This window comes from Lissotriton helveticus, chromosome 9 (genome assembly GCF_964261635.1).
Source record: "Lissotriton helveticus chromosome 9, aLisHel1.1, whole genome shotgun sequence".
Lineage (NCBI taxonomy): Eukaryota > Metazoa > Chordata > Amphibia > Caudata > Salamandridae > Lissotriton > Lissotriton helveticus.
The window spans coordinates 841,996,276-842,011,650 of record NC_136070.1 but is presented as its reverse complement, the minus strand read 5'-3'; the positions used below and the strand labels follow the sequence as shown (position 1 = coordinate 842,011,650).

Below are 15,375 nucleotides of genomic sequence, written 5' to 3'. Positions count from 1 at the left end.
CAAGAAGCTGGGGCTCACTCCCTGCTTTCGGTTCACGATACAGGAGGTCCTTGTGGATCACAAACCTAGGGTACGGAGTGTCCTCGCCACCCTGAGCTGTGTGAGCGGCCTCCCAGGCGTTGTACAAAGAGCGATCTTCAGTCTGGGCGTACTTGAAGTTTCGATCCATGATCCATGGATCCGATGTCATCAGAGCCGGGGGGGGGAAGCAGTGGCCCCCGTTCGGACAGATAACTCCTTCCGGAACAACGCGAGGAATTCCGGGTTGTCGACCCCTAAAATGACGTCCTCAGGGAGTGAGTCTACAACCCCTACTCTCACTACACAGGTGGTTTTGTCTTTCGGGCGTATCGGGACCTGGGCAAGGGGGTACGGCTACACATCCCCATGGACGCACCTAATGTGCACCTTTGTATCAGGTAGGTATTGGCTAGGGTGTACCAGGCGGGTCTGTACTACTGATTGCCTACACCCGGAGTCTAGTAACGCTCTTACCACGAAGTCGTTCAGGTGTATACTCACGTAGAAGGAGGGCCCCATCTCTGCAGAGTATAAAACGGTTCTCGGTAGATAGCCCACTTCCATCGGCTCCTCAGCTTGATGCTTCCTGGGACACAGTCGGGCTATGTGGCCCCATTCGCCGCACTCGAAACACTGCGGTCCTCGGGTCATTGGGGTTTCGGTTCTCCACGGTTTGGGTTTGGGATGTTCTACCGGGACGTAGGTTTTCTTTTCAGGTCTGTTGGACGTCCCGGGCTTCTCAGTCTTGAGGGGTGTTGTCTGTTTGTGGTGCCTCTCATGTTCCCACCCCAACCCACGGGGTTGGGCTCGGGCATAGTTGGCAGCCATCTCTATGGCTTGATCAATGGACAGACCCGCATGCTGCCTCAGCCACCTTTGGGACCCGTAGGGGAGGGCCTCCATAAACTGCTCCAGGTAAATCCGGGCTAATATCTCTTCCTTGGTGCTGGTCTCTGCTTTCAGCCACTTGTCCGCCATCATTTTGAGCCTGAAGAACAGGGTCTTTGGGTTCTCCCCTGGTGTACCTCTCTCTCTTCGGAAGCGGACCCTGTAGGCTTCGGGGTCCAACCCCAAATGGTCCAATATGATAGCCTTGACGTGTTGGTAGGGGGCGTTCCCTGTAGGATTCGCCACCTGATAAGCGAACTGAGCCTCACCGGTCAGGAGGGGAGCGAGGAAACATGGCCACTTCTCCTCGGGCCACCCAAGGGCTCTAGCCGCCCTTTCAAAGTTCATCATAAACGCGTCTGGGTCGTCTCCTGGCACATATTTTTGTAGGGCTATACCGGAGGGGTGGGGCGTATGGCCTCGGGTTTCTACTTGCACTATCCCCGGGGCTGGTGGGCCCGCTCTCTGGATACTGTCTAGCTGCGCCGTTACAGTGTTTTTAAACAGATCACGGTCTGCTTGTGCTGCAGTCCACTGCCTCTCTACCGCCCACTCTAATTTTTCCTGTCCCTTAATCAGATGTTGAATGACGGCGTCCATCTTGGGGTCGCAGATGGGCTTTGGTGGTGAGTATCCCACTTCTGACACCACTTGTTGCGGGGTGGGTAGCGCAGGGGAAGGAATAGAGTCTGAAGGCTGGAAGAGAGCTTTTAAGGATGGCTTTATTTTTAGGTATGCTTTCTTTCTCCGGTTTGAATGTCTTATGCGGGCGAACTCATCGGTCTCCGTCCTTACGCCTTTCGGGAACACAGGCAAGTCCAGGGCGGTTCTGCGACGTGAAGATGTTCCTGCCGCCAGAACGTCGGGGTTGCCGTCGACCTCCAGCCGGACTCCGGAAGAGCACCACCGGAAAAAATGAAGAAAAGAAAAGAAAACTCAGGAAGAGTGTTTGCCTCACACTCGTCGAGGGAGAGGGAGTGAGGGACTCTAGTGGTTCAGTGAATATACAGAACGGAGTGGCGGCGTGCTCGTGAGGAAGGGGTGCAGGGAAACGTGAGGTGGCATTTAGTGAACGCTTCAACCGTTCCAACCCGCCCAGCCCGCTACCTTGCCCCGTACCTTGGTCAGCCACGCCCCTCCCCCGGGTGCGTGGCAGGGCGAGTCGCGGAGTCGTTGGCCTCCTGGCTTGTCGTTTTCTAGGAGTCCAGTTCCTCTTCTCTCCGTCTCCAGCGTCTTCTCCTCACCGCAATCGACCTCCGGGAAAGTGTTCTCCGGCGTCTTCCGGGGTCCGCCTTGTTTTGAACTGAAGCACTCCTCCCTGGACGACGTCACTGCTGCTAGGCTGTCGGCCTTAAAGGTATAGAGACCCGTTTCAGTCTCTCCACCCCAGGGATACGGGAAGTCCGGGTTTGCCCACTCCTCCTCAGGTCCTGCAGTCTCGTGCTGAAGGGGGCGAGAAAAGGGCAGTAAAGGTACAGCTGACCACCAGTCCTGTGCAGTCCTTCCCAGGTCCAGGTCAGTCTCACAGGGGCGACCCGCCCCGTCACAGAATGTTTTTGGGAAATACTAGTATGTAGCAACACAAGTTACTAAATGATGTTGCAAAGAAATGGTACCTGAAATGTTACCGTCGTTTAGCGAAATGTTTTTTTTCCTGCTCTCATATTTTAGGTCTTGGCCTAGCGTCGCACTGCCCAGCAGTATCACGCAGCCGAGATTTTATGTTTTCCTACAGTGGGGCTTGAACCCGCCCCTCTTCTCCATTGGCTGGCTTCCTAAACGGAGGCCAACCATTGGAGGAGAGGGGCGTCATTCCGTTCAAGTCCCGTCAAGTCCCGTCTTTTTGGGATTGAGGGGTGTGTTTTTTTGTTTCTTTCTGTTTACTTTCTCTCCTCTTCCCATTAACATTCCAGCCAATGGGAAGAGGAGAGAACGAAAACACGCCCCCTCAATCCCAAAAATCCCAAAAATTATGGTGGTTTCTCCGAGGCATTTCTGCTTCGCCTCGGAGAAACATGGTGTTCCTTTCCCACTTGCGCCGTGTCCTCTCTACCTGGGCCACAATGTGTGCTGTTTGTCCCCTCTTCTACGAAAGCCGGAGAGACTTTCCCTTCAAGTATTGTTTGTTTTATGTGCCTCGTTGCTGCCGTTCGGTCTCTTTGTGCTTGTCCCGGCACCAGAGCCCCCACCCTCTCTGCTCTTCTGATGCTGCAGCCCAGCCGGTGGCTCCGCCCCGTGGTCCCTAGCCCCCATTAATGCCCGACTGCGGAAAGGTGTCCCCTGCACAGACCGAGCCCCGGTGCGGCAGCCACGGTGTTTTTTTGGACGCTGCACCGGATCAATCCCAGGGCCGGTAAATGGATATTATTAAACAGCGGGAGGCAGGGGAGAGTGCAAACTAGGAAAGAAAACTTGCAGTGGGCTGCCTTTGAGCCGAGCGAGCTTGCCTGCTGTGACAGGGCAATTGGTGACATACTTTTAGCCATGTTATAGGCAGAGGTGTAAACTGAAAATTCCAATATATCACAGACATTCTTATGCACACGAGCCAAAGGGGCCCTACTGCGCCGCAGATGTTACGGTGCCCGTAGGTTGCTGCTCTATACCCAAAGCACGCTAAGAACACGCAAGTCTTAAATGAGTCCGGGACACACTCAACACGTTTTACTGGGGCCGTCTCGGATCTGGCTGGATTCTTCATACACAAGTTTTCCCTCGTACTAGAACAAAATACGGCAAAAAAATATTGATTTAGGTACTTAAACTCTACACAATCAACCTCCATATTAACACAAGTGTACGAGAGTAGGCGTGGTTTAGACAGACGGAAAGTGAAGTCTTCTTGATCATTAAAGAGAAGCTTTCTCATTTTCGACCGGTACCTTCACCATTTGTAAGTACCCCCGGGTACCCAACTTTTATGAGGCCCGAAAATGTGCTTAGTTAGTATTCAGTTTATCTCTGCTGGGAGTGTTTTGCAGCCTTCTCAGCCAAAAACCACCGTGGCTGTTTTTTTGCATTGGTGTGTTATTTTCTTTTTTTTTTTTCCTTTTCAACGAGCGCTTTGAAGTAGCCTGCCTAGCGGGTGCTAGAGTACCTCTCCGGGATGCGCTTAGAGTGAACCCCTGATGGTGCTAAACTACAGCGACCACCCAGCCTCCACTGCATCGGCCCTGTTCTATGAAATATCCTCTGATGAGAGCAGGCAAGAGTGCATTATTGCCTAGAGTCTTTCATCTTCCCTCTCTCCCGTCGCTGCTCGTGACCCCACGCCCCTTCTATCTGGTCATCCGAGAACTCTTTTCACTTTCGGAACCGGCAGCAGATGCCTTTCATTAGTCTGTCCAAACCTGCCATTGTGTGCCATCAATGCTGCGGCAGTCATGGAGAAATGGGTCATGTGAGTGCTTTTGTGTGTGCGTCTGTGCGTGCATGAGGGGTGTGTGCTGACGCACACGTGTGTGTGCGCCTGTGGGTGTATGAAAGACTGTTCACATTTGTGTGTGCTTGTGCATGTCTGTGCGTGTGATGGTGTGTGCATGTACTTGGGTGTTTTTACACTAGAGCATGGAATTGTATGTGTGCATGTTTCTTTATGCCTACTTGTGTGCGTGCTTCTGTTCGCGTATGAGTGTGTGCGCACATTTGTGTGTGCTTGTGCATGTCTGTGCGTGTGATGGAGTGTCTGTGTGCATGTACTTGTGTGTACGTCCTTGGGTGTTTTTGTTCTGGAGCATGTGATTGTATGTGTGCTTGTGTTTTTGGTAGTTTCTGTACGTGTGCTCGTGTGTGTGTGCGTCTGTGCATGTATGAGAGTGTGAGCGCATTTGTGTGTGCTTGTCTGTACATGTGATGGTGTTTGCTGGCTGGGGGATGGTGTTGCATGCACAGGAGGAAACTTTGAGCGATGTTTCTCAGTCATCTCACGATTGTGTTTATGGGTGTAGGTGGGTATGTTTCTTGGTTAACTTTATACGAACAGAAATTATGCACATGGTTATTTATTTTACTGAATCAATCTGGAGTTTTATAATACATTTCAAGCATATGTGGTATAATGTTGCTTGTAAGGAAACATTTGCTGTTTTTTTACGGAGAGAAGAGTGCACAATTTATTGTTCAGCCTAAAGCCTATTCAGACTAAAATGCTGATCTCCTGTGAAATATGCATCCAATTTAGAGCTCTTGACAAGATTTGCAGTCTTTTGTGCTCATGTCCGAGCGTTAAGAAGATCGTATTTCTAAAACTGATAAACGAAACCACTACGGGGGCACCCTGTAGAGCTCCGTAACAACCGACTTGATTTTTTGATATTTATTTCAAGTGCAAAGGTATTGTGCAATTCACTATTTAATGTAAACACCCAGTCTAAGACAAACTCTGCTTTAAAACAATAGTTGATTTAGTTTGTAGTGTTGCACAACATTATCCCACCACTTGTCAGCTGAGGCTGTCCATTGAGTTTTTTTTTTTTTTTAAAGTACCTACAGCTACACTTGACTGGTCATATACGCTATTTTACGGTGGTGTTTGGTGACAGGAGTCTTCTCAATGCCTACTAAACTTTCTGGATGTTTGTGTTTATAGACACGTGTTAATAGCAACGTTGAGGTCTATGATTACTGTGTATGAAGCCAGTGTTTTTGAGTGCTAACATTCTTCCTGAAGAAAATGCAGTGGTGGAAGGTGAAAGAGGCCTCCAGTGCTGGTTATTGTTAGCAGTTCAAGCAGCGATGCACCTTTTGGGTAACGCAAGTAATAATAACTTTCTTTAGAGTTTTGTGATTTAACTCCTTGGCTGAGGGGGTAATTCCCCCGCTGTGCTGGAGGGCAGGGGGGGCGCACAGCGTCCCGGTGCACAGTGGCGCTGTGCTCATGACGAGCTGAGCTCGTCCCGACCACGCCCGTTTCTTTAGAACGCTCAGCACAGCAGGGGAATTATCCCCACATGTGAGCGCCGGGCGGGTCATGACGAGCTGAGCTCGTCATGAGCACAGCGCAACCGTGGCTCATGACGAGCTGAGCTCGTCATGAGCATGGGAAGGGTTAAAGGTGCTGGCACCACACCACCTCACTGCCCCCCCGTGCACAATTCCTCCTTACTGCCCTCTCAACGCACAATACCTCCTCACTGCCCCCCTCAGTGCACAATACCTCCTCACTGAACCCTCCACGCACAATACCTCCTCACTGCCCCCCTGAACGCACAATACTTCCTCACTGCCCCTCTCAGTGCAATTGCTTCCTTACTGTCCCTCTCAGTGCACAATACATTCTCTCATTTGCAAGATTAAGCTATTGGCATTGTAAATAACAATGCCATTTATTTATCTGTTTTCAAAACCAACACATAAATAAACATTTTGTCATTTACAATGCCAATAGCTCTAACTTTTGCAAAGGCGAGACCGTTGCATTGTAAATGCTTGTTTATGAACATTTTATTTTGAAAGCAAAGAATCTTCAATCTTGCTTTCAAGCTTCTGAAAATATTTACATCAAATCAGAGAGCATTTTGGGAGCATATACATAGCCTCATGTTGCTAAACTATGAAAATTGGTGTACACATTTTTATACTGGAACCACTGTCAGTAGTGCAGTCGGAGCTTACAACATTTACTTAGAGTGCTCACCCTAATAATTAAAGCTTTCAATTAATAAACCATAAATACAAGTTTGAACAGCATTAACATATGGACAAAAATATTGCCTTACAGTGCCCTTCCCTGATCCATAATGTGATACTGCAAACTGGCAGCCAAAGGGTTTGTGCAGCAGGGGGTTGTGCCTACTTGTCCCACGGACAAAATACACATGAAAACGTGTTGCCTTGACCATATGCTCTGGGCATTAGCTATAGGAATTCCACATCCCTGTCACTGACAGTTGTACATTTCAAAAACACACGTTGGTTTTTCAAAGAACTTTTTATTTTGTTTTTCTCAACTGAATATGCTACTGATTTGTTTATGTTGTATTTTTCCATAGGTTGCGTGCATCACAAGTGCTTCTAGTAGGAATGAAAGGTCTGGGAGCTGAAGTGGCCAAGAACCTTATTTTGGCTGGTGTCAAAGGACTGACAATGTTAGATCATCAGCAGGTAGGAATGGGCTAACTTAAACAAACTTTTATTGTGGTTAAAAAAGGGATTCGGTTAAAGTGAAATTAATCTGGCAAAGGTTTGTAGTTGATTTGTCACACAAAGCTGAATGAAAGTATCTGCTGTGCCAGCAAACGGTGTGATCCCCAGCATAGAAATGCAAAAAGTATATTTTTAAGGACAAAAAAATAGCACTGTCATTTGTGTTAACAAGTAGCAGCTTTCTCCCAAAAGTGATCAATAGTTAACACTTTTTGCTTTTATGAACAAAAGATTGGAGAAGCTGGAAACAAACCCCTAAGTGCTCATGAATTAGGTCTCATAGTCATGTGGATTAATAGTTTGCATATGTTACATATGATTCTTTGCTTCTGTGTTATGTACCTACCCTAATGTACCTATGCCAAGATTAGTTCCTTTTGTACTCTCAGGTTGACCTTCGGCTACAAATTGTGTGGGCTCAAATTTAGCGTTGCACACCGCGAAGTTGCTTCTTACAGTTAATTCACTCTTGAGAAATTAACCAGGAAGGCCCATGGCCTTTTCAATGGGTACAGGCTGTCAAGAGATAAATTGTACCAACCCACTTAGAAAGGCACTGGTTTCCATCCTGTGGCAGTTAGTGGTGACCCTGCATGTGTAAGATGCAGTGTTTTGTGTTTCTCGCATGCACGCTCTCTACAGCTCTGCATCAGGGGGTGTGAATGTAGAGCTTATGGTCCCAAGGAATTTGGATGCATTATGCCACTATGTAAACCTGTGGAGGATTTCAAGTTCTCCTCAAGTGGTAGGGGATGGTTCCGCAAAGAAACATGGAGATGTGGTTTGAACAGTTTGCCTGTATTTTCTGGCTGCAGTCTCTCTAGCACATACTTGGGGAATATGAGTACATGCTGGAAAGAGCACACCCTTATTTACATTTTATTCAGGTGCTATTTGTTTGTTTACAAATTGTGCACAACACCCACAACAGGGGTGAATACGGTGCAAACTGGCCACACACCTTTGCTGCTTGGCCCAAGTCTTCTACTTAACCTTGCAACAACCCATATATTTTTCTGATGGTCTGATGGCAACTTCGTTTGTGTTTACTACTTTTTCCAAACTCCCATCTCCTACCTTCTCACTACACAGTCTTGAAATGTTCCTCCCCAACACCTTATTGAGCTACTGTGTAATTGTTAGCCATTGGCAAAGCTCTCATACATACAAACATTCCACTTCCGGTAGAGGGCCTGGTGAACTTCTAAAGCAGCTGGACTTAAATAGGTGACATGAATTTCCCTGAGCCTGATTTGTCCCTCGATGATGGGATCTTCTATACACCGTTCGCTGAGAACATAGTTTGAAAACATGGGACTATATTGTACATTTTAGAGCACAGTTTTCAAATACATTTGCTATATTAAAATCACATACAATTAATAACCTAAAGAACCATGGATTTTGTAGGCAGTTCTGAAGGGCCGGGCCACTCGTGAAATTTACAAGTTCTTTCATGGTGTGCCAAGTCAGAAACTCCCCATAGATGCTAGAGAGGGGGCGTGGAGGTGGTTCACCTGCAACACAATTTGGTAGAAAACAGTGGTAAAACCATTTAAAAGCCAAGAACATGAACCAGTACTGCACCTCACTCTGAGTTTCAACAAATTATGGCCCTGTGCACTATTCTTCAGGTACCCGCCGTTGTTTGGTACCACTGTCCAGCAGAAGTTAATTGAAACTCCATATGGAAAGGTGAAACAGGAAATAAATTGCAGTCTATAGAAATCCAATAAATGTGGCAAGATATCGGTTTTAGTCTTTCTTTACTTTAAATCCACATACATAATAATCTTGTATGGACAACAGTTTTTCAGCCACAACGAACATCCAGCCATCACGTTTCTTTCAAAACACCTTTTTTGAACTTCATCAGGTCTGTAAATAACAATCAAAACACACAAATAAGACACTCAACTTGCACATTTGTATGACAGTATACAATATACAGAATAAAACCTAGTATAAAGTAACTACACTCAAAATAAAATGTATTGAGGCATAGGATGGGTCAGAAGAAGACACACAAACAGTTCAACAATGCTAAAAAATAAGACTCAGTACTAAACAACAAGGATTGTTATAACTGAGACAGAAAAAACATATCGCATTTATCCAGTCATTACCTGCCTGTACATTGTAATTGGCCAAAGAGACACTAATAGTGCAGTATAGCCTCACACATATATAGTTGCTAACAACTATCAATGTTAGGTGTGTTGTGCCTCTAACAGGGTATAATAATACTACAACATATTATAAAGAAATATTTATAAAGGTATATTTTAATGGACCGTACTAGGCTGATGAGTCTCTAATTATCTGACAGATTAGTTTACTGGCAAATGTCTCTTGCTAACGAGTGGTCATATACCTAATCTGTGTTATCCCCAAAGGAGCATATGAGCGGGACATACCTCATATATATTGAGTTCACAAAAACCTTTCCCTTTTAAAGTTGAATCCTCATATTTTGGTTCGGCAGATGTTAAGTCCTGCAGAGCTATGTCCCTCTTATTCATTGATGATATTGTATCCAAGTGAGCTTTCACAATGTAATACCTTGATGAGGTATTAAAGGTGGATACCCCCAAAGGTGATACCTGTAGAAGATTGTATAAAAGCAACCTAAGTGTATGTGGAATGGCATGGAGAGGAAAGGCAATGAGCAACACATGGTATGAAGTAAAAAAACAAATTGGAAAAAACAAATAAGCAGCATGGTCCTTCTATTGTGTAGAACTAACTAATACAGCCCATAAAATTACCCCAAAAACATCTAAATTCAGATAATGGGGATCAAAGGAGATCAAGAAATGCAGTCCCCACACTTGAGACTGATAAACATAAAATAATATATTAAAAAAACACATTCTTGTTTCCTTAAATGCAGCATTACATTAACAACAATGATAAGCGAATTCCAAATGTTTTTTGCTTATAGGCTGATTTGCAGCCCCAGATTTTTTCAATGTTTCAAAGCACTTATCTAGTTTTTAAAATGCATTCTGAGCAACTGCATTTTTTTTAAATGATTTTTTAACAACATCCTTTATTGAGTGTTTACAAAGTATGAACACATCAACTAAGGCCATCAATAAGATCATGTATAGGATAAACAGGAGGAAACCCATAAACCAAGTTGGGATGGGTATATACTGTAAATAAGAACAATTCCCAACAGGTATCAATAGGAAGACAATTTCAACAGGTGTATGCAATATGCATTACAAAGGAAAGAAAGTAAGGAGTCACTGCAGTTTTTGAAAAAAGGCGGGTATTATTCACCACTTAAAGAGCAAGGCGGGTCTGTTGCAAAGTTATACAGTTAGACAGCACTGTACACATCAAATGGGGTGACAACCCGGTGGCACTTGGTGAGGGTGATATATACATGAATATATACAGTGAATAGTGGTGGTAGTGCAAGTGCTGGGGTAGTGCAAGTGCTGGGGTGAAGTGCTGGGGTAAATGCGGGAGCATTTACTGCCAGAAGCTGCCCATCGCGATAGCCGATCCGACGCCCTGATTTATTCAGACGCCGATCACCCCCGCTGCCTCAAGCCGTCCAAATCGCTAGTCAGCATTGGACCTTATACACCAGCCCTTCCATCCGCATGAAATCGCCATTGGCGGACATCACTGTTCCCTCGACAACCCAGTCCTGATGATGATCCCGATTGACGGGGATCGAAACGCCGTCGACCACACAGCTTAATTTTATGGCGCCCTACTTGTTTTGTACTCCTGAAATTGACTCATTCTTGTTTTAAGTGATTACAACTTGATCCCTGGAGCCATTACTCTGTATATTTCACTTATTGTCACTACGCGCCGACCACGCTGTTTCACCCCAGCACTTGCACTACCACCACTATTCACTGTATATATTCATGTATATATCACCCTCACCAAGTGCCACCGGGTTGTCACCCCATTTGATGTGTACAGTGCTGTCTAACTGTATAACTTTGCAACAGACCCGCCTTGCTCTTTAAGTGGTGAATAATACCCGCCTTTTTTCAAAAACTGCATTGACTCCTTACTTTCTTTCCTTTGTAATGCATATTGCATACACCTGTTGAAATTGTCTTCCTATTGATACCTGTTGGGAATTGTTCTTATTTACATCAATAAGATCAAGCATACATGGCATCATCATAGCTGTAATGGAAAAGTGTATGTAAGACGCCTACATGCAAAAAAACGGAAGCCTGAGCCTATTCTACACAAGTAAACCAACACAGTAGGATTATGTCCCGAAAAACATTAAAGCATCAAGGGCGTCAGAGGAACCCCCACCCCTCCTCATCAAGTGTTGGGGGTGTCTAAAAATTCAGCTGTGAACTTTCCTCAATCCTCATGATCATCTCCCACGTTATCATCAAGCCTACACTTTCTCAGCCGCGACACCGCTGCCCACTCAGCCACATCACCCACCCATCGCTTGAAGCTGGGGCTCAACTGCCCCATGCGAGTGATCGCCACATGACATTTGGCCAGCTGCAGTAAATGTAAAAACTTAAATACCATTTTCTGACCTTTCTGACCTTTTGGCCTACGAGTGCTGCCCAACAGATTAACGCCAAAAGAACAGATGATGAATGGAATGCTGAACCAATCAAACATTTACCCTCAGTCACAGATCTGGGTTAAATCCATCATTTTTTTTGCACTCTACGGCATTCCAGTTTGGACTTAGCCGTATGCGAATCAGTCTTGACCATGTTCCAGGCCAGGTGCGCCCTGGACCAGAAACAAGCATCCTGGGACCAGTTCCGGGGTTTCACCCCTCATCAACCAGATACAAACAGTGGGTTCCAGCAGACATAGGAGGAGCACCTCCACTCTGACTCGAGCCACCACCCCTTACTCAGAGCGCCTGCACAGGTGGGCAGTTATACGCCCAATGTAACAAGCATTGAAAATGCAATAGGTCTCGCATTTACTAGAGTTTGAGCTATTGGCATTGTAGACTACAATACCTTTTATTAATGTGCTGGTTTTTTAAACAAATAAATAAAAGGCATTGTCATTTACAATGCCAATAGGATAAACTCTCGCACATGCGAGACCCATTGCATTGTAAATGTGACAACCTGCTTTCATCAGACTGCTCAGATGCGCTCACACACAAACACATTGAAGTGCACACGGATAACTCAATTAGACGCAAGAGTCAAATTAAACAATAACATGCATTAAAAACACCTCAATTTCATCCCAGAGACGTTTTAACTGAAAAAGGCTGAGAGTGTCGCTTTTGGAAGGTGACGCGCACACACGCAAACACATTGAAGTGCACTTGGATAACCAAACTAGACACAAGCGAAGAAAAAGCTGTCAGGCACTAAAGCCATCTCAATTTCGTCCCGAGTATGTTGTTCGGGAGGTAAAAGCACCTACAGAAACGGAATTTGTTTTTACTGACTATTATATAACAGACCAAGACTAAGTTCCTGTGTGTTTTAAAAAAAAATGAAAGTGCAAATGAATTAGGCTCACCAGTCACAGTGGTGTTTCTAGCAGTGACAGAACAGAAGCACAGAACAGGACAGCCTAACAGAAGAATATAACATAAGAAGCACAACACAACAAAAGCATGTAGCAAAGGTAGCACAACAGAAGCATCGGATAACACCCTCTTCATATAGAAATAAACAATCTTTTATCCTGCAGTGCTTCTTGTCTGATATTTTCATCTGTAGTTTCGTGCTGCACAGCGCTATAATATCAACTATTGGTGATGGCGCTATATAAGCATTGTTAAATCGCCTAGTTTCTCTTTTCGGTGGTGGGGTAGGTGGCGCATCCCTCGAGTCAGGCTGGCACTAGGCTTGCATAGTTCCGAAGGGACTGCTCCCTGTTCAGCTGTCTCTGATTTCTGCCAATGGAGGCGGCAGGAGGCATTGCTGGTGTCCGCAGGAGGGCACATGCAAGGCGGGGCGGAGGCCGCCCTCCAGGGGGATATCAGTGTCTCGCCAGCTGAGCCGCCTCCTGCAGCAGCCATATGGGTCTGGATAAAGAGGGGGCAGACGTAAAGAGGGGGCAGTAACAGCATGGAAGAGGCCGGAGCGCAGCGGCGTGGAGAGGGCACAGGGGGAGCAGGAGGCAGAGGGCAGGAATGAAACAGAGGAGGGCTGATGGTGCAGTGTGAGGGGGTGAGACGGCTATGAGCGGGTATTGAGTGAGGGGAGGCTCACTAAAGAGATAGTGTAATTGAGTAAAGCGCTATAGCTTAATGGGAATGCAGAGCGAGAGGGCGCTATAATATGTGAATGAGAGACATGGTGAGTGTGCTTATGGGGGGCGAGGGTAAGCCCACTAGAGAGGGTGCAGATAGATGGGGACAGCGCTATAGCTTTAATGGGAATGGTGAGCGAGAGGGCGCTGTATGTGGAAGAGAGACAGGCTGAGAGTGTTTGGGGTGAGGGCGGGCCCGATGGAGAGAGTGTATGATAGGTCAGTGCAAGGGTGGGGGCCCAGGGAGAGACGCGTGTGGGGGGGGGTTAGGGCTGAGAGAAAGGCCTATTTAAAAAAAAAAACACTGGGAGGGGGGAGGAGAAACACGAGAGACGGCCTGCGGCCGTCAAAGTGAAAGTACGAGGAAATATGCGACACGGCGGGCAGGGGAGGGGGCGGAGCGAGGAGAGCGGCATGAGGGTGTGAAGCAGCAGGGACCTGAGACGCGGCCGCCTTTGATGTGGTAATGCGAGGCAGGCGGCTGGTGGCATTGTGCACGCGCTTTCACATGCACTGCAAGAAATCGCCAGTTAGGTAAACTCTCGATAAGCCCCTATATATCTCGCTCCCGCTCAATGCGCATGCGCATTGAGATAGGTCGCTCGACCTAAAAAAGAGGCCACAGGTTGATGGCATCTGGGGCAGACATTTGGCTTATCGGGATCCATTTTATGCAAGAGCACCAGTGTTATGTTTGTGTGGTGTAGGAAATGGAAATGTGTGCGTTTAAAACTGGCATTAGTTGATACGGATTTCAAAAGGACTCGTAATCTCCCATTGCGCATTCTCAAGGTGCACCCCCAGGCAGTCATGGCTTTGTAGAATAGACAAAGCAAATGACATCCCCTCCCCAGCCCCAACAAGTACCGAACGGTGTGCAACTCCCTCGGAACCTCACTGTTTGAGGTCCTTATCGGCTTAACTATAATGCTAACACTAGCATGTTGTAAGAACTGCCCTGCCCCCAGGCCAAAACTACTCTAGACATCTTTGAAGTAAATACATTCCTCCTGTGGTATATAAATAAATAATACCGGATCTAGGTTTGACTAGGCATAGCAATAACAGATAGCTCAATAAATAAGAGTCAAGATTCGAGGTAGTAGGAGTTTGCAGGTTTATTACAGCATAAAGGACAGGAACAGGACAACCTGCATAGGAATAGGATGGCAGGGCCCGGCAGCTGCCGGGGCTGGATCTGGGATGAGCGCGCTAGCATTTAATAACAATACACCAGCATATATAGAAAAACAGTTACATTACAGTACATATGATAGGCGGAGCAGTGGGTGGAGCAAAGGGTGTGACGCGTAGCAGTCGCGAAAGATAAGGGTGAAAGTAGGTGTAACAGGGCGTATACATAGACATGTGATGCAAACGTAACAGAATATGTCATGAATAGGGCGGAAACATGGAGGGGGCTACCTAAGGAGCCGGGACCTCTAACCTGGTGGTGCGCGCAAACTGGCAATGACGTATTACTAGGAGAAGCTGGGGGCTACGAACTCTGTGCTAGGAGCAGAGACTGAAGTCTGGAGAGTCAGGGCGACATGTACCTAAACAGTATCTAGTATCTGATGTTTAGAGAACATGTTGATAGAATCCAAAAGTTATCGGGGTAAAGGCTAACAGACTCTAAGACTGGAGCATGCATTATTCTACATGTAGTGCGTGATGAAGAATATTAAATGACCATTAAATACAGTATTTCTCTTACATGGAGACGTAAAGACTAGACAATGACGGAAACTATTGATGCGATTCAGTAGCTTTAGGAATGGAGAGAAGGAGGGCTGAACTGATAACTAGAATCATAACATACTCTTGGCAGACTCAGAGGCAGAGCCAGGCTGAACCGGGCACTGCGAGGCAGGAAGTAAGTGAAGGGTCAGGGATACAGGTGGGGGCTGTATCGCTCCTCAGCGAGGACTCAGGAGACAGGAGCTGAATCTGATGTCCAGGCCCTTTTGAGGCCTAGAAACGGGGACTTTACAATGGAATAACGTGCACACTGAGAAACGTGGCAACGTAACTTTACATAGGCCTGGTATTCGTAATTTTCACGAGAACTGGAAACTG

The 15,375-nt window shown here is 46.4% G+C and overlaps 1 protein-coding gene across 1 annotated transcript in view; it reads left to right on the top strand.

Moving 5' to 3' along the window:
- SAE1 (SUMO1 activating enzyme subunit 1) overlaps positions 1-15,375 on the top strand; it is a 294,712-nt gene that overhangs the window by 41,351 nt on the left and 237,986 nt on the right. The window contains exon 2 of the mRNA XM_078661014.1: positions 6,900-7,011. Coding sequence (XP_078517140.1) covers positions 6,900-7,011 — 112 coding nt within the window. The remainder of the gene's footprint in view (positions 1-6,899; positions 7,012-15,375) is intronic.